This window comes from Heptranchias perlo, chromosome 11, assembly GCF_035084215.1.
Source record: "Heptranchias perlo isolate sHepPer1 chromosome 11, sHepPer1.hap1, whole genome shotgun sequence".
Classification (NCBI taxonomy): domain Eukaryota; kingdom Metazoa; phylum Chordata; class Chondrichthyes; order Hexanchiformes; family Hexanchidae; genus Heptranchias; species Heptranchias perlo.
In genome coordinates, this window is record NC_090335.1 from 14,175,771 (window position 1) to 14,199,431 (window position 23,661).

A 23,661-nucleotide genomic window follows, 5' to 3' on the forward strand; every position below is an offset into this window, starting at 1 on the left:
ATTAATACTCCGACCCGGACAACCTTCACTAACTCCAAAACAGCAACAGCATTAATACTCCGACCCGGACAACCTTCACTAACTCCAAAACAGCAACAGCACTAATACTCCGACCCGGACAACCTTCACTAACTCCGACCAGCAACAGCACTAATACTCCGACCTGGACAACCTTCACTAACTCCGACCAGCAACAGCACTAATACTCCGACCTGGACAACCTTCACTAACTCCGACCAGCAACAGCACTAATTCTCCGACCTGGACAACCTTCACTAACTCCGACCAGCAATAACATTAATACTCCGACCTGGACAACCTTCACTAACTCCAACCAGCAATAACATTAATACTCTGACCTGGACAACCTTCACTAACTCCGACCGGCAATAACATTAATACTCCGACCTGGACAACCTTCACTAACTCCGACCAGCAACAGCATTAATACTCTGACCTGGACAACCTTCACTAATTCCGACCAGCAACAGCATTAATACTCTGACCTGGACAACCTTCACTAACTCCGACCAGCAATAACATTAATACACCGACCTGGACAACCTTCACTAATTCCGACCAGCAACAGCACTAATACTCCGACCTGGACAACCTTCACTAACTCCAACCAGCAACAGCACTAATACACCGACCTGGACAACCTTCACTAACTCTGACCGGCAACAGCATTAATACTCCGACCTGGACAACCTTCACTAACTCCGACCGGCAACAGGATTAATACTCCGACCTGGACAACCTTCACTAATTCCGACCAGCAACAGCATTAGTACTCCGACCTGGACAACCTTCACTACCTCCGACCAGCAATAACATTAATACTCCCACCTGGACAACCTTCACTAACTCCAACCAGCAACAGCATTAATACTCCGACCCGGACAACCTTCACTAACTCCGACCAGCAACAGCACTAATACTCCGACCCGGACAACTTTCACTAACTCCGACCAGCAAAAGGATTAATACTTCGGCCTGGACAACCTTCACTAACTCCGACCAGCAACAGCATTAATACTCTGGGATATACCAGCATGACAATTTCCACAGCATCAAAAATTGCAGTCATCTATCTGTGTTCCTGTCAAACAAAGCTTTTCTAAATTTATATATTTGGTAAGTGACTGCAGGTAGAATGTATTACTAGCTGGCACAAAACAAGTCATGCTGAGCTTGTGAAAGTCATATATAAACGTACCATTTTTGAGCTGGACTTGAAACATGTCAAGTAGTTGAATTGTTTATCCTGACATTGTTATTCATGCCCACCGACATTGTGTTGATGGTTAAGTCATGGACTGATCAACATCCTATTGACCTAAAAGTCACAATTTAACACAATCTGTATTTTGTCATTTCTACCTTATGTTGCCCTTTGTTTGATCTCAGCATGATATTTGGCTATTTTAGTTGCAATATAACTGAGAATTTGAGCAGCATTTCCTGTGACAAATTACCAGCTTTAGGAATAGGACTTTCCAACCTCTCCACAACCACGTCTGCATTAAGGTAATTCATTCAGCCTGCACTAGGCTAATTCAGATTCTAAACGAGGCGCATAGCCAGCTATTTAAAGTTGTAAACATGCCTAGTTACTGGCTTTGAAAATAACCATAACTTTCCTCAGTGTTTGAAGATCAAAGTCAGACCTCTTTAGTTTACAATTTTTTCGAGTAAATTATTCATTATTTCCCTCTATACTTCTAGGAATGAAAACACAGGAAGAAAAATATGCCAGTAAAGGAACTGGACAGATAGTAGAGAAATATAATTCTCATTTCCTTTTCTAGCTTATATCTGCACGAATGCCAGGTCTCTGCCCTGTAACTGCCTAACTTGACTTTTTAGCCCTGATTTTCATTTGGGGCTCCTGGGTGGAAGTGAGAGAATGTGTCATTATCCCTCTTTATTGCCAGTACCCGTTCACACCCTCAAAAACAAAAGAAAAAATTGCATTTATATAGCACCTTTCATGACCTCAGGACGTCCTAAAGCGCTTTACAGCCAATGAAGTACTTCTGAAGTGTAGCCACTGTTGTAATGTAGGAAACACAGCAGCCAATTTGTGCACAGCAAGGTCCCACAAACACAATGTGATAATGACCAGATAATCTGTTTTAGTAATGTTGGTTAAGGGATAAATATTGGCCAGGACACCAGGGAGAACTTCCCTGCTCTTCTTCAAAATAGTGCCATGGGATCTTTTACATCAACCTGAGGCCACAGTTTAATATCTCATCTGAAAGATGGCACTTCTGAGAACACAGCACTCCCTCAGTATTGCATTGAAACATCAGCCAAATTTTGTGCTGTAAGTCTCTGGAGTGGGGCTTCGAACCCATAGCCTTCTGACATCAGAGGCCAAAGTGATACCACTGAGCTACGGCTGAAAGCTCATTAAGGAATGCCTACTGAAACCTGAGTTGAACTCCATATGATGACAAGCAGAGAACTTTCACTCTGTCTAGTTTCTTCTTAAAGGGAAAATGACTCACAACCAAAGACAAGGAGATACCACCTCAATGGCCCCCTGGGTTCCTGCTGCAATCAATCAGCCAAACACCTCCTGCTGTAGGAGAAATAGGGAGCTAGAATTGAAAGGACACTCAACAAATACCAAGGTAAAGCACAGCGGTGTTAAACAAAAGGAAAGTTATCAGAATTGTTTTCACTGAAATCATGTTGTCACTGACAGGATAAGTGCGGAGTGATTTGGGGCAAGGTGGGGAAGGAGAAGCAGGATAATGTCCAAATGGAAGTCTTAATAGCTGTGGAGGAGAGCCACATGTTGCCAAAAGGAGATTGTGAGGGCAGGACTGATTATAAGCTGTATCCAGCTGTCTGACAGCTGGTACAACTCAGTTACCGCTTCGTGAAGGAGGGGCAGCCTTCTGGAGCATTGCTGAATGGTCACGGTGATGTCATCCTGCATGGGTCTGCAGATAGGAAGGGATGGGTACCAGTGGGTAGTGGCCAGAGGTGACCCATGATACCAGTTCATACTGGCACCTCGAAACCAAGATAGAGTCCATACTCTCAACCTGTACTCAGGACACAGCAGACCAGCTACGAGATACCGCCAGACAGACGAGGCAACGGAACTACGCTGCCTACATGAAAACCAAGAGCAGGAAGCTTGAGAAACTCGGCATCACCACCAGCATCGACCAAGCTTCCCCTGGTACCACAGTTGCAACCACAGCGAAGTCTATCGTCAATTTGTCCGACCACACCCTTCAACCAGACGAAATCGAAGTTCTCAGCCGAGGGCTCAATTTCTGCCCCACTACCAAAATGGACCCCACTAGTCTCGCGGCGGACACAGAGGAATTCATCAGGAGAATGAGGCTCTGGGAATACTTCCACAAACCCCAAGATTTCAGCAGCGAACCCAATGAGACAATCAACGATCCGGAACAGCAGATAGAAGGATCCGCGGTACAGCAACCGAAGAGGAAAGAGTCACACTGGACTCCTCCGGAGGGTCGCTGCCCTCAGCTTGACATGTATGCTCAAGCTGTCAGGAAATGCGTCAATGCCAGATTCATCAGCCGCACTCAGAAGACAGTCCAGAATGTCACCCGAGCACAACGCAACGCCATCAACGCTCTCAAGACCAACCGCAACATCATCATCAAACCAGCGGACAAAGGAGGAGCCATCGTCATACAGAACAGAACGGACTATTGCAAAGAAGCATACCGACAACTGGACAACCAGGAACACTACAGACGGTTACCCGCAGATCTGACCAAAGAACACACACACCAGCTCAACAAACTGATCAAGACCTTCGATCCAGACCTTCAAAGCATCCTACGCACTCTCATCCCACGTACTCCCCGCGTGGGAGACTTCTACTGCCTCCCAAAGATACACAAAGCCAACACACCCGGACGTCCTATCGTATCAGGCAACGGAACCCTGTGTGAGAACCTCTCTGGATACATCGAGGGCATCCTGAAACCCATCGTACAGGGAACCCCCAGCTTCTGTCGCGACACTACAGACTTCCTACAAAAACTCAGTACCCACGGACCAGTTGAACCAGGAACACTTCTCACCACGATGGACGTCTCGGCACTTTACACCAGTATCCCCCACGATGACGGCATCGCTGCGACAGCATCAATACTCAACACCAACAACAGCCAATCTCCAGACACCATCCTACAACTCATCCGCTTCATCCTGGATCACAATGTCTTCACCTTCGACAACCAGTTCTTTACCCAAACACACGGAACAGCCATGGGGACCAAATTCGCACCCCAATACGCCAACATTTTCATGCACAAGTTCGAGCAGGACTTCTTCACTGCACAGGACCTCCAACCAACACTATACACCAGATACATCAACGACATTTTCTTTCTATGGACCCACGGTGAGGAATCACTAAAGAGACTACACGATAACATCAACAAGTTCCATCCCACCATCAAGCTCACCATGGACTACTCCTCAGAAACACTTTCTTTCTTGGACACACGAATCTCCATCAAAGACGGGCACCTCAGCACCTCACTCTACCGCAAGCCCACGGACAACCTCACGATGCTCCACTTTTCCAGCGTCCACCCTAACCACGTCAAAGAGGCCATCCCCTATGGACAGGCCCTGCGAATACACAGGGTCTGCTCAGACGAGGAGGAACGCGATGGACACCTACAGACGCTGAAAGACGCCCTAGTAAGAACGGGATATGACGCTCGACTCATCGATCGACAGTTCCGACGGGCCACAGCGAAAAATCGCATAGACCTCCTCAGGAGACTAACACGGGATGCAACCAACAGAGTACCCTTTGTCGTCCAGTACTTCCCCAGAGCGGAGAAACTACGCCATGTTCTCCGCAGCCTTCAACATGTCATCAATGACGACGAACACCTCGCTATGGCCATCCCCACACCTCCACTACTCGCCTTTAAACAGCCACCCAACCTCAAACAGACCATCGTTCGCAGCAAATTACCCAGCTTTCAGGAGAACAGCGTCCACGCCACCACACAACCCTGCCACGGTAACCTCTGCAAGACATGCCAGATCATCGACACAGATACCACCATCACACGAGAGGACACCACCCACCAGGTGCATGGTTCATACTCCTGTGACTCGGCCAATGTTGCCTACCTCATACGTTGCAGGAAAGGATGCCCCAGAGCATGGTACATTGGCGAGACCATGCAGACACTGCGACAACGGATGAACGGACACCGCGCAACAATCACCAAACAGGAAGGTTCCCTCCTAGTCGGGGAACACTTTAGCAGTCAAGGACATTCAGCCACCGATCTTCGGGTAAGCGTTCTCCAAGGCGGCCTTCGAGACACACGACAACGCAAAATCGTCGAGCAGAAATTGATAGCCAAGATCCGCACCCATGATGACGGCCTCAACCGGGATCTTGGGTTCATGTCACGCTACACGTTACCCCACCAGCGAACAAATGTTATCTGTTTTTAATATAACGGGTCAGTTGCTGTCTTTTCTATGTTTCTACCTCTCTATCTCTGTTTTTTTTTGGTTTTTTTGGGTTTTTTTGGTGATTTGTATATTCGGAGACCTTGCAGGTAACACCTGTCTGTCTGCACACTGATTGCCTTGGCAAAGGGCAGTTGAAAAAACTGTCTGTAATCACCAAGCATTGTTCTGTGAATTATAAATGCGATTTCATTTCGAGGATTTCATTTCCAACAACGTTCACCTGAGGAAGGAGGAAGCCTCCGAAAGCTTGTGAATTTAAAATAAAATTGCTGGACTATAACTTGGTGTTGTAAAATTGTTTACAAACCTCTACTCTGGACACGCTGACCCTTCTCTCCTTCATTATCAAAGTAGAGAAACAAGTGAAGGCCTAAGGGGAGACCCGATTGGTTCATACAATCTACAACTTTAAAACTTTAAAAAAATTCTCTTAAAATACTTTAAAAATATTTTCAAAATGGTTTGGTAGTTTCAAAAATATTTATGCTAGGAAGGCATGGGATCCAAGGTGAGGTAGCCAATTGGATACAAAATTGGCTTGACGACAGAAGACAGAGGGTGGTTGTAGAGGGTTGTTTTTCAAACTGGAGGCCTGTGACCAGCGGTGTGCCTCAGGGATCGGTGCTGGGTCCGCTGTTATTTGTTATTTATATTAATGATTTGGATGAGAATTTAGGAGGCATGGTTAGTAAGTTTGCAGATGACACCAAGATTGGTGGCATTGTGGACAGTGAAGAAGGTTATCTAGGATTGCAACGGGATCTTGATAAATTGGGCCAGTGGGCCGATGAATGGCAGATGGAGTTTAATTTAGATAAATGTGAGGTGATGCATTTTGGTAGATCGAATCGGGCCAGGACCTACTCCGTTAATGGTAGGGCGTTGGGGAGAGTTATAGAACAAAGAGATCTAGGAGTACTGATTCATAGCTCCTTGAAAGTGGAGTCACAGGTGGATAGGGTAGTGAAGAAGGCATTCAGCATGCTTGGTTTCATTGGTCAGAACATTGAATGCAGGAGTTGGGATGTCTTGTTGAAGTTGTACAGGGCATTGGTGAGGCCACACTTGGAGTACTGTGTACAGTTCTGGTCACCCTATTACAGAAAGGATATTATTAAACTAGAAAGAGTGCAGAAAAGATTTACTAGGATGCTACCGGGACTTGATGGTTTGACTTACAGGGAGAGGTTAGACAGACTGGGACTTTTTTCCCTGGAGAGCAGGAGGTTAAGGGGTGATCTTATAGAAGTCTATAAAATAATGAGGGGCATAGATAAGGTCGATAGTCAAAATCTTTTCCCAAAGGTAGGGGAGTCTATAACGAGTGGGCATAGATTTAAGGTGAGAGGGGAGAGATACAAAAGGGTCCAGAGGGGCAATTTTTTCACTCAAAGGGTGGTGAGTGTCTGGAACGAGCTGCCAGAGGCAGTAGTAGAGGCGGGTACAATTTTGTCTTTTAAAAAGCATTTGGACAGTTACATGGGTAAGATGGGTATGGAGGGATATGGGCCAAGTGCAGGCAATTGGGACTAGCTTAGTGGTATAAACTGGGCGACATGGACATGTTGGGCCGAAGGGCCTGTTTCCATGTTGTAACTTCTAAATGGTATGTTAGGAAGGCAAATGGTATGTTGGCCTTCATTGCAAGAGGATTTGAGTACAGGAGCAAGGATGTCTTACTGCAGTTATACAGGGCCTTGGTGAGACCACACCTGGAGTATTTTGTGCAGTTTTGGTCTCCTTACCTAAGAAAGGATATACTTGCTATAGAGGGAGTGCAGCGAAGGTTCACCAGACTGATCCCTGGGATGGCAGGACTGTCGTTTGAGGAGAGACTCGGCCTGTATTCACTTGAGTTTAGAAGAATGAGAGGGGATCTCATTGAAACATAAAATTCTGACAGGGCTAGACAGACTGGATGCAGGGAGGATGTTTCCCCTGGCTGAGAGGTTGAAAACGAGGGGTCACAGTCTCAGGATACGGGGTAGGACATTTAGGACTGAGATGAGGGGAAATTTCTTTACTCAGAGGGTGGTGAACCTGTGGAATTCTCTACCACAGAAGGCTGTGGAAGCCAAGTCACTGAATATATTTAAGAAAGAGCTGGATAGATTTCTAGACACAAAAGGCATCAAGGGGTATGAGGAGAGAGTGGGAATATGGTATTGAGATAGAGGATCAGCCATAATCATATTGAATGGCAGAGCAGGCTTGAAGGGCCGAATGGCCTACTCCTGCTCCTATTTTCTATGTTTCTATGTTTAAATCATAGAATCTTACAGCACAGAAGGAGGCCATTCGGCCCATCGTGCCTGTGCCAGCTCTTTGAAAGAAATATCCAATTAGTCCCACTCCCCTGCTCTTTCCCCATAGCCCTGCAAATTTTTCCTTTTCAAGTATTTATCCAATTCCCTTTTGAAAGTTATTATTGAATCTGCTTCCACCCCTCTTTGAGACCGTGCATTCCAGATCACAACAACTCGCTGTGTTAAGAAATTTCTCCTCATCTCCCCTCTGGTTATTTTGCCAATTACATTAAATCTATGTCCACTAGTTATCGACCCTCCTGCCAGTAAAACTTTTTATTAAAAATGTTTTAAAACTTTTTTCGTTAAAACTTAATGACAGTTTTATTTAAAAAACACTTTAAATAAATTTTTAAAACTTAAATATACTTTAAAATAAAATAACTAAAATTAAACTACTGAAATAAATGACTAAATGTAGCTACAGGTTGCTCGGCATCTCTCATTGCCTTGTGCTGTAGAGCACCTCTGGCCTATAGATGTGTTCTTTTCTGTCAGCGGTCACTGAGCAGCAGGGAGAGGGGATCAGGGCCCTGCAGGAAACACCGCCACCTGCCTTCATTTACATGCAGCAGGGGAGGACACAGAGTGGGTGTTAATAACCTCCAGAGAGAGGAGTGTCCGTGTTAAACCTCACTGCCTGGTTTCCTTCCGCTGTCTGCCCTCGGTTTGGCCCAGAAGAGGAAAATCGAACCCATTCTGTCCAAAATTGGAATCATTTGAAAATCACATGATATCAGAGAAACAACCAGTCAGTACCAATCAGTTTAAAAGTTATTTACAGTAGATTACATCAGTTAGTTCCTTATTTATTTTGTCTACTTGAAGGCTTATCTGTAAAAACATTTTACTGCAAATATGTAACCATAAATTTGTTCTGCTTTTGCCAAATAAATTTGCTTGATATTTTAAAACCAGTGTAAGACCTAATGGAGACATAGGGCCCGATTTTACCAGGGGTGCGGGTTGGCAGCGGGTGGTCGGGCGGGCTCGAGGAAAACGCGCCGGCCAAATTGAGTGCGTTGCGCACGCGATCGCGGGATGATTGATGTGATTAGCCGGCAGTTACGGGTTCCGCGCTTCTCAGCTGCGTGCCGGCGGCCTGCGCATGCGCATTGACGTCTGAGCGATGGTTGCGCTCTATTTAAAGGGGCAGTCCACCAAAGCCCCTCCAGCCACAAACTACACTCCATCAAGGATGGAGGAGCACAGGGGTAAGGCTGCTCCCCGTTTCACGGACCACGCCCTCCAGGTGCTGCTGGACGGGGTCCGCATGAGGAGGGAGACGCTGTTCCCCACGGATGGAAGGAGGTGCCCTGCCAGCGCCACCAAGAGGGCATGGGAGGAGGTGGCCGCGGAGGTCACAAGCAGGGGAAACACCACCCACACTTGGATTCAGTGCCACAAGAGATTCAATGACCTCACCAGGTCCGGAAAAGTGAGTACACTAACGCATTCTGCATCACTCCGTCTTCCACATCACCTCAAACACCTCACAACCCCATCTCCACTGACAGTACTGCGCTCCCGCACCAATCCTCACAGCCACCCAACTATCATCCTCACAGTGCCTGCACGTACCCACCGTCCCTGTCCCCACTCGACCACTACCACACACCCCAATGCCCATACAATGGGATGGCCATGTGGCACACGCATCCTCCCATCCATCTGGCACACGTTCAACCCAATCACACCAATGCTTGAAGCGTCTCACATTGTAATCATCACTCAATAACGTTTTTGTGTTTTGCCCTCACAGGAGAAGAGGGCCAGGAACGCACGCGATAGGGCATGCACCGGAGGGGGCCCGCCACACGAGATGGCCCTGACAGACGCCGAGGTCGAGGCACTGGAGATCAGCCGCACGCTGCATTGCCTGTCGATGGCGGATGGCGAGTCTGGTTCTGGCGAAACGGCCGGTAAGGGAAAGCTGGCACTCATCACTCATGATCGTGAATGATCGTAGCATCACATGGCATATGCCGCACCGCCACATTTGGTCACATGCCTGATATTTCCCTCTGTTCTCTTCCAGGACCGTCTGCGATCGACGTCTCGGTTGAGGGCGATTCCTCAGAGGACATGCCCGTCTCTGAGGGTGCATCGTCACACATGAGCCTTGCATCCACCAGCGCAGATACACACACCTCGGTGGGTCCCCCCCCTCAGCTAGTTGGGATTGCACATGGTGAGTCACCGCGCACACATGAGCATGAGCAGACCCTGGTGGCAGGGTCAGCCGCGGAGGGTCCGCGTCGGTGGGAGCACTCTTCTCCAGGCTTTGCTCAGCCGGACCCAGATGCTGAACCCAGGGGGCCACCTGTCAAAAGGAGAGTCGTCGAGGGGCACCAGAACATTGCTGAGGTACTGGGAGAGGTGCCACGCGCACTCTCCACAATCGCACGGAGGATGGAGGAGTCCAACTCCTGCATGAGGGGAATGGTGGCACAGGTGCAGGAGGGTATCGCCGAGATAGTGTCGCAGGGACGTGAAGGCATCTCTGAGATAGTGTCGCGGGTAGGTGTGGGAACGTCTGCGGTGGAGGACAGGCTAGCCTCCCTCGAGCGTCACGCACAGCTCACCAATGAGTCCATCCAGGCCCTCACAACGGCTGTTCGGATTCAGGGTGAACAACATTCTGCCGCCATCAACAGGTTGACAGATACATTGGAGGTGGCCTTGCAAGGTCTCACCCACGTCATCCAAACTGCCGTCCAGCAGGGTGGAAGGGGTGATGTGGGCCTTGGCCATGAGAGGGAAGATGGTGAACGGGGAAATGGAAGTGTGGACGCTACTCAAGGCGCCCCCAAGTCTCACCCGTTGCCCCCCTCTCAACCAGTGCCCGCAATAGTCCATCCTCTCCAGGTGGCCGAGTCTGCCCCTGCACAGGTGCAGGAGGAGCAGTCTGTGGAGGTGCCCTCACGGGCACCGAAACCCAGGGGGCGTCGGCCCAAAGCATCTACCCGGTCAGGGCACGAACAGGAGCAACCTGCCACCACCTCTGCTGGAGCCACAGGGGTAGCACCACGTAGGGGGTCCCGAAAACGAACGCCTAAAGTTCCGTGAGCACACAGGGATTGCAACAGGGTGTTTGTCGTTTTTTTTTAATTTTCTACTCTTTGAATGTCACCACAAAATAAACTCACTTTTTCTCACCAATGCTGCCACCTCTTGTCCATAATTCTGCGGCTTGTGCAATATGTCCCTTCCCTGCGCCTCATCATGACGACGACCACCCCGTCCCACCCATTGAGCATAATCCAGTGGGTGCAGGTGTACAGGCACCACTCTTCTGTGGAGGGAGCCTGTATGGACCCTCGTCTGTGCACGTTATGACATGTGAACGCCTCACACAGTGTGATGTTAGGAGAACCGTTGGCATATGAGTGCCTCCCTGGCCTGACGAGCACGCAGGTGAGCCGGTGTTCGGCGCATGGGTCGTTCCTCCTCCTCTCCCTCTTCCTCCTCCTCCTCTTCCTCCTCCACCTCCTCCTCATTGTCGTCCTCAATGTGGGTGGCGGGTGTGCATGGGGCCTCCTCCAGCGGCACCCCTCTCTGTAGTGCCATGTTATGCAGGGCACAGCAGACAACTATAATTCGTCCCACTCTGAATGGCGTGTATTGGAGCGCTCCCCCGGAATGATCAAGGCACCTGAAGCGCATCTTGAGCAGCCCTATAGCCTGCTCAATTGTAGACCTGGTAGCAATGTGGCTGTCATTATACCGACGCTGTGGCTCGGTAATGGGGTTCCTCAGAGGTGTCATAAGCCACGTGTGCAGGGGATATCCCTTGTCGCCGAGGAGCCAGCCGTTGCCGGCGTTGGGTGCGTGGAAGAGGGGCGGGACGGTGGACTCCCTGAGGACGAAGGCATCGTGGCAGCTGCCGGGGTATCTGGCGCACACGTGTAGGAATCTCTGGCGGTGGTCACAAATGAGCTGGGCGTTCATGGAGTGATACCCTTTCCTGTTGATAAACAGCCCTGGCTCATGTGGAGGTGCCCGTATTGCTATGTGGGTGCAATCGATTACACCCTGCACCCGTGGGAAGCCAGCCACAGCATGGAATCCAACCGCCCTCTCCGTCTGGCTGCGCTCATCCATGGCGAAGTTGATGTAGGTCGAGGCCCTGCGGAACAACCCATCGGTGACCTGCCTTATGCACTTGTGTGCAGACGACTGACAGACCCCGGTGATGTCCCCCGTGGCACCCTGGAAGGATCCGGAGGCGAAGAAGTTGAGGGCAGTGGTGACTTTGACGGCGACGGGTAAGAAGATGCTGCTTGGTCCATCCGGGAGCAGCTCGTCATTGAGGAGGCTGCAGATGTCGGCGACTACCTGGCGAGTGACTCTGAGCCTCCGTATGCACTGCTGCTCAGAGAGGTCCATGAAGCTGAGCCTCGGTCTGTAGACCCTGTGCGGAGGGTAGTGCCTCCTGCGACGCATCTCTCTCTGCGGATGCCCTCCATCCTGCTGTGCAGGTGGATGTGCCGCAGCACCGTGTTGTGGGGATGCATGTCTCTGAGGCGGACGGCGTGGACTGCGAGGCTGCTGAGGCTGGTCATCCTGTTCGTCCTCCGAGGATGTCAACGCAGCACCCATCTGGCAGGTTTAGGTTTGCGGGGTTGTGCACGCTAGAAAAGTGTGTCCTCGCACAGGGGTTGGACTTCCACGCCGGTGAATCTTCTTGCTTGGAGGAGGGTGGTGGAGGGCAGGCGTTGCCCAATGTTACGGAGTGTCCTCCTGCGTTGGTGAAGGCTCTCCCCCCCCCCCACCTGTGGAATGCACCTTGGCAGCTGCCACAGGCTGTTGGCTGCAACACGTCCGTTGGGAGTGTGAGTGTTTCCCCCAGTATGGGAAACAGTCTCATTTCACTGTAAAATCCGACACCTGTTAAATAAACAGCTCAATCAGGTCATTTAATGACCTGAAATACCAAGATAAATACACTCAAGTGGAACCCCGCTGGCTTTAATTGCCTGCGGGATTCCCACCAGCGGGGCCAACGCACGCACCCCCGCACGTCAGCGCGCAACCAGGAAGTGGGCGGGATCGAGGCGCGATCCGGTCCCGCTCCTCGAAACCGGGATTTTAGAGGCCCCCCCGCCGAGAACGCACCCGGAACCGGGTGCTAAAATCGGGCCCATAAGTCTCGTAGCTGAACGCAATCACCAGATAAGGTTTGCTGTTCATTTCCTGTGCGTGTTACTGAAATCATACCTGGATCTCAAAGCAAGGATAGAGACTCTCAAAGGTTTGGGGAGTTGGGACGCATCAATTAGACTGATCTATGACTTCAGAACCAAAATAATCTAGGATAAGGTAGTGAGAAAAGATCTGAAAGGTAACAGGCACCAACCAGTACTTTAAATTGATTACTATAAATTTAGAAAGTTAATGAGGGGATCACACAAAAAGTGTGATCACCCTCTGCTCTTAAATTTGCCTAGTCACATTTATGAGTTCCTTTGTTTTTCCAAATGATATGGAAAAAGCTGGCAGATAAATTTATTGAGGAAAACTACAGTCAAATTCTTATCTTTTTACTTCAGAGTGAGGCTGAATCAGAGAGGGAGGATAATTGGAACGTCCCTATTCTGTGTACTTCTGTCTGCAAACTGATTAAAGACCCTCTTGCCAGATATTGCAACCCCACTCCCCAAATGACCCCAAAGTTACCAACATCATTTGATTGCATATACCGTCCCAGTGAAGCAAATGTTTTACATCGGTTCCCGGAAATTCACAGTATCATAAAATCATAGAATCTTACAGCACAGAAGAGGCCATTCGGCCCACCGTGCCTGTGCTGGCTCTTTGAAAGAGCTGTCCCACACCCCAGCTTTTTCCCCATGACCCTGAAGATTAATCCTCTTCAAGTACATGTCCAATTGCCTTTTGAAAGTTCCTATGGAATCTGCTTCCTCCACCCTTTCAGGTAATGCGTTCTAGATCCTAACAACCCTCTCTGAAAAAATTTCTCATTTTCCCTTCAGTTCTTTTGCCAATTATTTTAAATCTTTGATCTCTGGTTACCGACCCACTTGCCAGAAGAAACAATTTCTCCCTACTTTCTCTATCAAAACCCCTCATAATTTTGAATACCTCTATTAGGTTGCCCCTTAATCTTCTCTACCCTAGAAAGAACAATCCCAACTTCTCCAATCTCTCCACATAACTGGTATCGTCCTGGTAAACCTCCTTTGTACCCTGTCCAAGGCCTTGACATCCTTCTTAAAGTGTGCCCAGAATTGGACACAGTACTCCAGCTGAGGCCTAACGAGTGATTTGTAAAGGCTTAGCATGACTTCCTTGTTTTTGTATTCAATGCCCCTATTTACAAAGCCAAGTATCCCATACGCTTTCTCAACTGCCTTATCAACTTGCCCTGCCATCTTCAAAAATTTGTGAATATGCACCCCAGGTCCCTCTGCTCTTGTACCCCCCTCAAAATAGTACCATTTAGATTATACTGCCTCTCAGTGTTGTTCCTCCCAAAGTGCATCACTTCACACTTATCCACATTAAATTGTATCTGCCATGCATCTGCCCATTTCACCAGTCTGCCTATGTTCTACTGAAGTCTGCTACTATCCTGCTCACTATTTATTATGTTGCCAACTTTTGTATCATCCGCAAACTTCAAAACTGTACTCCCTATACCCGAGTCCAGGTCATTTATATGTAACAAGAAAAGCAATAATCCTAATACCGACCCCCGGGGGACCCCACTGCATACTTCTCTCCAGTCAGAAAAACATCCGTTCACCACTACTCTCTGCCTCCTATCCCTTAGCCAATTACGTACCCAAGTTACCACAGTCCCTTTAGTCCCATGTGCTCCTATTTTCCAAATAAGTCTGTTACGTGGTACTTTATTAAATGCCTACTGCACTACCTTCATCAACCCTCTTTGTTACTTCATCAAAGAACTCAGCTTAGTCAGACACAATTTGCCTTTAACAAATCCATGCTGGCTGTCCCTTATTGACCCATGCTTCTCCAAGTAAGAATTAATTTTGTCCTTGACAATGGTCTCTAATAGTTTTCCCACCACTGACGTCAGAGTCTCTGGCCTGTGGTTACCAGATTTATCCCTCTCCCCTCAGGTTCTCTGAGTTAGAAGGTTGTGGGTTTCAGTCCCATTCCAGAGACTTGAACACAAAATCTAGGCTGACACTTCAGTGCAGTACTGAGGGAGTGCTGCACTGTCAGAGGTGCCGTCTTTCGAATGAGATGTTAAACTGAGGCCCCGCCTGCCCTTTCAGGTAGACATAAAAGATCCCATGTCGAAGAAGAGTAGGAGAGTTCTCCTCGGTGTCCTGGCTAATCTTTATCCCTTAACCAACTAAAAAACAGATTATCTGGCCATTATCACATTGCTATTTGTGGGACCTCGCTGTGCACAAATTAGCTGCCATGTTTCCTATATAACAGTGACTACACTTCAAAAAGTACTTCTTTGGATGTAAAGCACTTTGGGACATCCTGAGATCATGAAAGGCACTATATAAATGCAAGTCTTTCTTTCCGAAATGAAAAAAAACTTGGTAATAGTTTTCCTGTGAAATTTTACCTTGGAAAAGGCTTTATTACTACTACTACAACAACCACCACTTGCATTTATATAGTATTTAATGTAGTAAAATATCCCAAGGATCTTCACAGGAACATTACCAAACAAAATTTCACATCGAGCCATGTAAGCAGATATTAGGACAGGTGAACAAAAGCTTGGTCAAAGAGGTAGGTTTTAAGGAAAGTCTTGAAGGAAGAGAGAGAAGGGTAGAGACGCGGAGAGGTTTAGGGAGGGAATTCCAGAGCTTAGGGCCTAGGCAGCTGAAGGCACGGCCGCTAATGGTGGAACGATTAAAATTGGGGATGCACAAGAGGCCAGAATTGGAGGAGCGCAGAGATCTCGGAGGGTTGCAGGGCTGGAGGAGGTTACAGAGATAGGGAGGGGCGAGGCCATGGAGGGATTTGAAAACAAAGATGAGAATTTTAAAATCAAGGTGTTCCTGGACCGGGAGCCAAAGTAGGTCAGCGAGCCCAGAGGTGATGGGAGAATGGGACTTGGTGCGAGTTAGGATACAAGCAGGAGAGTTTAGGATGAGCTCAAGTTTATGGAGGGTGGAAGATGGGAGGTCAGCCAGGAGAGCAATTGGTCTTAACATTGATTCCATTAACTTCAGACCATAACCACTGCTCCCATCTTTTCAGACAGCAGGTGCTGGTAATGGTTTTGCTATTGCCATTTACAGCTCCTCTAGACCCATCTTTTGTTTCTTTACTTGTCCCATTACCACCCTCCTTGTCTTGCACCATCATCCCTTTTGTCATTTAATCACTCCTGCCCTCCACCCTATCACAGACCTTCCCTTTTGTTCTTTCCTCCCCTCCCCTTCCTCCCCCACCCCCCTTTGCCTGGCTCTGTACTTGCTTAAAAACTGTTTAATCTTCAACTTCTTCCAGTTTTGACAAAGGGTCATCGACCTGAAGCATTAACTCTGTTTCTTTCTCCACAGATGCTGCCTGACTTGCTGAGTATTTCCAGCATTTTCTGTTTTTATTTAAGCAACAAAGATTAATGTCATCTATTAAAATGGGTCTATTTAGAAGTGCCTGGAACTTCACTGGGAGATACATATATCTTGTTAATGCTTTAGGCAGGGCAAGAACCATCAAAAAGTCAACCATTGAAGGGAGACAAGTTCACTGAGCAAGTCTGCGGAAATGGTCGTACAGGGTCTTTGATGGCAGAGACAATTGGGCTCAATTTTACCACCCGCTATCGGGTGCGTTTCCCGTGGGGGGGCTCCGAAAATCGGAGAATCCCGGTGCGGTACCGGAGCCCGCCTCGAACCCGCGCACTTCCGGGTTCCCCGCTGACGCGCCGGCGTGCGCGCGCAGCCCCCGCTGGTGGGAATCCCGCAGGCAATTAAAGCCAGCGGGATGCCACTTGACAATATTTATTTAGGTATTTCAGGTCATTAACTGACCTGATTAAGGCACTATGTGGGATTTTAGAACAAAATGGGACTGTTTCCCACACTGGGGGAAACACTCCCAGCTCGAATGGACGTGTTGCAGCTGTCAGCCTGTGGCAGCTGCAAAGGTCCATTTGACAGGTGTGGGGGGAGACCATCACCCATTGCAGGAGGCCACTCCGTCACTTGGGCCAAAGTTTGGCCTCCACCACCCTCCTCCTGACAGTCAAAGTCACCAACCTGCACACTTACCCCGGGGTCCGGAGACATGTACCTACCTTGCGGACCCCCTCAGATGTACATCTTCCGGATGGGGGCCGCCGTAGCTGCAGCCATGACCCCCTCGGAGGGCGAACAGCATCACCAGCCTCGCCATCCACGCCGTCCGCCTGTGACACGTGGAGCTCCACAACACAGTGCTGTGACACATCCACCTGTACAGCAGGAGGGAGGGCAACCGCAGAGAGAGATGCGTCGCAGAGGGCACTACCCTCGCCACAGGGTTCACAGAACGAGGCTCAGCCTCCTGGGCCTCTCTGAGCAGCAGTGCACACGGAGGCTCAGAGTCACTCGACATGTAGCCGTGGACATCTGCAGCCTCTTTCATGCCGAGCTACTCCTGGCTGGCCCGAGCACCATCTTCTTACCTGTCGCTGTCAAAGTCACCACTGCCCTCAACAACTTCTCCTCCGCATCCTTCCAGGGTGCAACCGGGGACATCGCCGATGTCTCTCAGTCGTCTGCGCAGAAGAGCCCTGCAAATACACCTACTCCCACTCTGCAGTGACACAATGGGTGGCATCAGTGGTGGGTCCTCATAGTGATACCCAGGAGCGGGCATTAATGCACAAACCGGACAGGATTCGCGAAGACATGGCAGTAGTGGTGCCAATATAATATGTGATGTGAGTTGTTCTGAAATTCAATATAAGTAACACTCATGACAAACCCTCAAACACCCTTGTGCATCCCCTTCGTGCTCACGAAACGTTTGCCTTACGCTGCCTACTGCACATATGTGATGCATGCCCTGTGGCTGCAGCACAGGTAGTGGCAGGTTGAGTGAGGCTGGCCGTGAGAGAGATGCACGAGAGGGTGAGTATGGGATAGAGCCATGAGATTGTATGAGGATTGGGTTGCGTGGTAGTGGCGGGATGAGTACTGGCGAGGTGAGTAGGTGCAGGTAAGATGTGGATGAGGTTTGAGTGGGTATGAGGGGTGATGTGACAGAGTAGTGTTGGCAGTGCCGAAGGAGATGTGGGGTGGGGCCAGTGATGTGGCAGACGGAGTGTAGTGGAAAGAATACGTGTACTCACTGTGGCTGACCTACTGAGGTCATTGGAGCGCCTCCTGCAATGTGTGCAGGTGGGCGATATGTTGGTGGCGCAGGTGACCTCCTCTGCCACCTCGAGCCAGGCCTTCCTGGTGGCAGAGGCGGGCCGCCTCCTCCCACCCGCCAGGTGGAAGATCTCTGTCCTCCCCCTCCTCCTCACCCCATGTGTTGATACCTGGGGTGAGGCATCATTAAACTGGGAGCAGCCTTCCCCCTGGGCTGCTCCATGCAGTCATCTTTGCTATTGGTTGCAGCATCTGTCAGTGGAGGACTGCCCCTTTAAATAGAGCGCCTCCAGCTGACAGATCTTACTGCGCATGTGCAGCCCGCCCGACGCGCAGATCAGCAGCGGGGAACCCGGAGGAGCAGGTAAGTGGATCCAATTAGTGGTTTGCCTGCTACGATCGCGCGGGAAACCCACTAATTTCACCGGGCGCGTTACCCACGTGCCCGATAGCCCCCCCGCCGAGAACCCGCAGCCCTGCTAACATCGGGCCCAATATGCATCACAATTATTGCCTACTTTTATTACTCGAACAAGATGACATTCAGTGCCCACAAGAGCATGTGTGCAATTCTAAGCATGTTGGCGAAATCAGATATCTACATTTTTCTACATTTGCATGACTTAAGAGGAGCCAATTTCTGCCATCATTAGCACCTGGGGAATACGTGTTCTCTGACAATTAATGACAGTAGATGGGGCAGAGGCCTGTGATTCCAGATCTCTGCCTGTTTTACGTAGCCCTGGGATTTCCAGGTCTTACTCCGGGGTGAGCAGCTTGATGGGCGTTTCCATGTGAATGAGATAGAAGGGGGAATTCCCAGCTTCTAGCCTCTGGCTTCCTGTACTTTTGCCCGTGGGATACCCATTTGGAGGAACTTACAGACGCAGCAGCTCCTAAAGCCTTGTATCGGAGAGGGGCTGGTGGTGGCGGCCCAGGATGTAAGACCCTCCTCTTCCTTTTGGGGATGAAACCAGCTGGAGGCCTTGTAGCAACTGCTTTAGGACAACAGCCAGAAGGCCTCAACCACGGCATCCATCGCCTCTCAGGCTTGCAGGAGCTGCGGACTTTCCTGCCCCACTTCCAAGGGCCATAATGAGCATAGGAGGTTCTGAGCATTTTGGGGGTGGGGGGGAGGACGCCTTTCAGCGCGCTACATTAACGTGGCACTCAGCAGGTCTCTGGCTTCTGCATCCCATATTGTGTGCAGCTGGCGGCTGGATGTCCATCATCTTTACCAACCCCCGCATCTCATTGTCAAGAATATCTGTGGACAGTGGATTGAGTTGACTGGCTGAATGCAACAGGTTTTGGCAGAGCTGCAGATTTATAGGTAAGTTAAGCACCACGGTGAAAGATAAGCCACCTGTCCTCTGGACATAATGATAGGAACCCAAGGATAAGGAAGGCTGGGCCTCACACCAGTCCCTTACATCTAGAAGTGGCACCAGGATGCTTTGTGGCAACATTTACACCTGAACTAAGTACCAGAGGCCGATAGTGAATTTGAGCGGAGATCACAAGGTGAGGCAACATTGTGCTTAGATCTGGGCAGGCTTGAGCCGGGCAGGCTTGAGCTGGCTTGAGCCGGGCAGGCTTGAGCTGGGCAGGCTTGAGCTGGCTTGAGCCGGGCAGGCTTGAGCCGGGCAGGCTTGAGCCGGGCAGGCTTGAGCTGGGCAGATGCCCATTGTGGCCAGTGGTTCTGCTGATTCGTTTCAGGATTCAGATCTCATGGGGTTAGGAAAGGAAGTCACACAAGCATGAAAGTGAGCGGCAGTCCCTGGAATCCCGTACAGTTTAACTGGGAAATTCACCATCCGAAGAGACCTGCGACAATCACCACCGTGGTTAGTAGCTTGGCAGAGCGGTTATCTACGCCATTGATTGTTTGGCAACTGCAGCAGAGACCTCAATGGTGTCGAGAGAAGGCACAGTAGAAGCAGCTCTCCTGAACACTCCCAGTGATGCTCTCAAGGTATCGTAGTTCACATTTCATGATGTGATAGCGGCCAGTTTCAACACACTTAGAGACACAACCATGAGTGAGGGATTCAGGGGCCTCACTGCATTGCAATTGCCTGTGCTGCACAAGATCAGTGGCCTACATTTGGAATTGGCCACCTGAAAGGTGGCTGGGTGTGTGTGTGTGCGTGTGTGTTTGTGTGTGTGTGTTTGTGTGCACATACACACAGTAGCACAGGAACAAATAGTAGGTTGCTCTCATTCAGTGACGGACTCCTGCTATCACGTGCCTCTGCACAAGTGACAGGAAGCATTCCCAAAAGCATGGAGGACATCCCTGGAGAAGCCCTGGCACAGATGCAGGGCCCTCAGTCATTAGCACATGGAGTTCGTGAGCTATTACAACCCCACAGAGCTGGCAAAGCTGCCTTGCAGCCAAACCCTACATTTCCTCCAATTACAGGTTCACACTGGAGAAGTTCATGAAATTGGAGAACAGTGCACTAGCACGTGAAGCACGAGGGGGCCAACACGAGGATACATCCTGTCGACCACATTCACTGCAGGGTCCGTAACAGAAATAAAAACAGAATAATTGCCGTACACACTGAATGCAGTGCACTTTTTAATGGATTCATCATGGAGACTCACGCCAGTGATATGAAAATAATCAGACAGGGCTAAACCGCTGAGACACAGCAAATAAAATGCCCAGGGTATGAATTGGTTGTGGTAACATTTATCATGTCGGACTCATTGTGATAAATACATTAATTAGCACCAGACACACCAGACTCTATCCTTGCTCGTGGCTCCTGCGGCTCATCCCCCTCCTTTTCTCCCAATTCCACGGTCAAACCATTGGCCACTGAGAGATTATGCAGCACACTGCAGTAATGTTTGATACACTCTTTGGGTCAAAGTGAAAAGGGCCCTCTGAGGAATCTAGAGACTTGAACCGCTATTTGAGCAGGCCTCAATCAGTGTTCTGGCCCACCCATGTGCCTCATTATAGCTGTGCTCTGCTGATATGTGATGGTGCCTTATATGTACCATTGGTCATGGATTCCGTTCATGGCCACAGTCTCCAAGGAACCAACTTTGAAGCCTTTCTTCGCCTTTAAAGAGGTCAGGGGCACTTGCATGCCAGGGAACAGGAGTGCTTCCTTGGAAGGAGGTCAACACCGTGCATGATTTCAACGTGCAAACGATGAGTGACCACCACAGTCGGCGAGTTGTAGCCCTTCTCCTTCACCCAGGGCAGGGCATTGTGTGCAGGTACTTGAAGAGCTAAAGCTCAGAGCGAAAGGAGTGGATTGCGAACAGAGTGGGAACTCGAGAATTTGGTGAGAGGGGGACTCTGTTAAAGTAGTGGGTGAATTAAAATTAAAATTTAGTTTAGAATTTAACAAAGAACCTTAAAACTTTAAAAGAAACTGCAAGTTAGATAGATAGCAGTTAACAGTTAATCGGCTGTAAGTGATTGTCTGAATGGAGGGTAATTACTGGGAGCTGGAAGCTGATTGAACAGTTGTAACTGCTGTTCTCAAAAGGTGTATAAAGTAGCAGGTTATCTGCTAAAGCACAGAGCGAACAGAGTGGATTGCGAACAGAGTGGGAACTCGAGAATTTGGTGAGAGGGGGCATTAGGTGTAGAGGGGGCAGGACAGTGGACAGTGGACAGTGGACAGAGAGGAAGAGCTCTGAGAGCAGCCGAGGCAGGAGCGGGGACCGGAGCGGCAGAGGCAAGTAAATAAAAGTCGGGGATCGAAGGCCTAAACTCACTTGGAGCAGCAGAGGTGGGAAATCTTCAGGATAAATTCAATGGGATCGAAAAAAATCAAGGAGTAACGTCACAGGACAGCAGGTAGGTGATTGGTTGGTGAGTATTACTGTTTTCTTTCTCTCTAAGTTAGGGCAGTGGGTTAAACTAAGAGATTAAATCAATAACTTAAACTACACAAATTAATTAGTTATTAAAACTAAAAATAGCGAGAGATTAAAAACTCTAATAAAGTAAATAAATAAATTCTGGTTCGACAAGCGATGGCAGGGCAGGTGGGGTGTCATAACTGCAGCATGTGGGAGTTGGTGGAGAGCAGTGAGATCCCGAGCAACCACATTTACAATAAGTGTCTGCAACTCGAGGAACTTCAGCTCAGAGTTGTTGAGCTGAAGTCCGAGCTGCGACCGAGAATCACAGTAGAAGACACAGAAAGCACACCAGAAATAGTGGGGAACCAAGGGGCTAATGAGAATGAGGAACTTAAAATAATTAATATCAGTAGAGAAAAAGTACTTGAGAAATTAATGGGACTAAAAGCCAATAAATCCCCTGGACCTGATGGCCTACATCCTAGGGTTCTAAAAGAGGTGGTTGCAGAGATACTGGATGCATTGGTTATGATCTTCCAAAATTCCCTAGATTCTAGAACGGTCCCAGCGGATTGGAAGGTAGCAAATGTAACCCCAATATTCAAGAAAGGAGGGAAAGAGAACACACGGAACTACAGACCAGTTAGCCTGACATCAGTCATCAGGAAAATGCTGGAATCCATTAATAAGGAAGTGGTAACAGGGCACTTAGAAAATCATAATATGATTAAGCAGAGTCAACATGGTTTTATGAATGTGAAATCGTGTTTGACAAATTTAATAGAGTTTTTTGAGGATGTAACTAGTAGGGTAGATAAAGGGAACCAGTGGATGTAGAATATTTGGATTTTCAAGAGGCATTTGATAAGGTGCCACATAAAAGGTTGTTATACAAGACCATCATTTTCCAATCCTCACTGGATACAGTCATGGTGCCAAAGGATTGGAGGACTGCTAACGTTGTACCATTGTTTAAAAAGGGAGCGAGGGATAGACCGAGTAATTATAGGCCAACCAGTCTAACCTCGGTGTTGGGCGTATTATTGGAATCAATTCTGAGGGACAGGGTAAATCATCATTTGGAAAGGCATGGAGTAATCAAGGACAGTCAGCACGGATTTTTTAAAGGAAGGTCGTGTCCGACTAATTTGATTGAATTTTTTGAGGACGTAACAAGGAGGGTCGATGAGGGTAGTGCATTTGATGTAGTCTACATGGATTTTATCAAGGCTTTTGACAAGGTCCCACATGGCAGACTGGTCAAAAAAGTACAAGCCCATGGGATCCAAGGAAAAGTGGCAAGTTGGATCCAAAATTGGCTCAGTGGCAGGAAGCAAAGGGTATTGGTCGATGGGTGTTTTTGTGACTGGAAGGCTGTTTCCAGTGGGGTTCCGCAGGGCTCAGTACTAGGTCCCTTGCTTTTTGTGGTATATATATCAATGATTTGGACTTAAATGTAGGGGGCATGATTAAGAAGTTTGCAGATGATACAAAATTGACCATGTGGTTGATAGTGAGGAGGAAAGCTGTGGACTGCAGGATGATATCAATGGACTGGTCAGGTGGGCAGAAAAGTGACAAATGGAATTCAATCCAGAGAAGTGTGAGGTAATGCATTTGGGGAGGGCAAACAAGGCAAGAGAGTACACAATAAATGGGTGGATACTGAAAGAGGAAGGGAG

The 23,661-nt window shown here is 48.8% G+C and overlaps 1 protein-coding gene across 1 annotated transcript in view; it reads left to right on the plus strand.

Moving 5' to 3' along the window:
• LOC137327110 (uncharacterized) overlaps positions 1 to 5,823 on the plus strand; it is a 35,959-nt gene extending 30,136 nt beyond the window's left edge. The window contains exon 4 of the mRNA XM_067992567.1: positions 1,729 to 5,823. Coding sequence (XP_067848668.1) covers positions 3,136 to 5,490 — 2,355 coding nt within the window. The 5' untranslated portion in view covers positions 1,729 to 3,135 and the 3' untranslated portion in view covers positions 5,491 to 5,823. The remainder of the gene's footprint in view (positions 1 to 1,728) is intronic.
• The last annotated feature ends 17,838 nt before the right edge of the window (positions 5,824 to 23,661 follow it).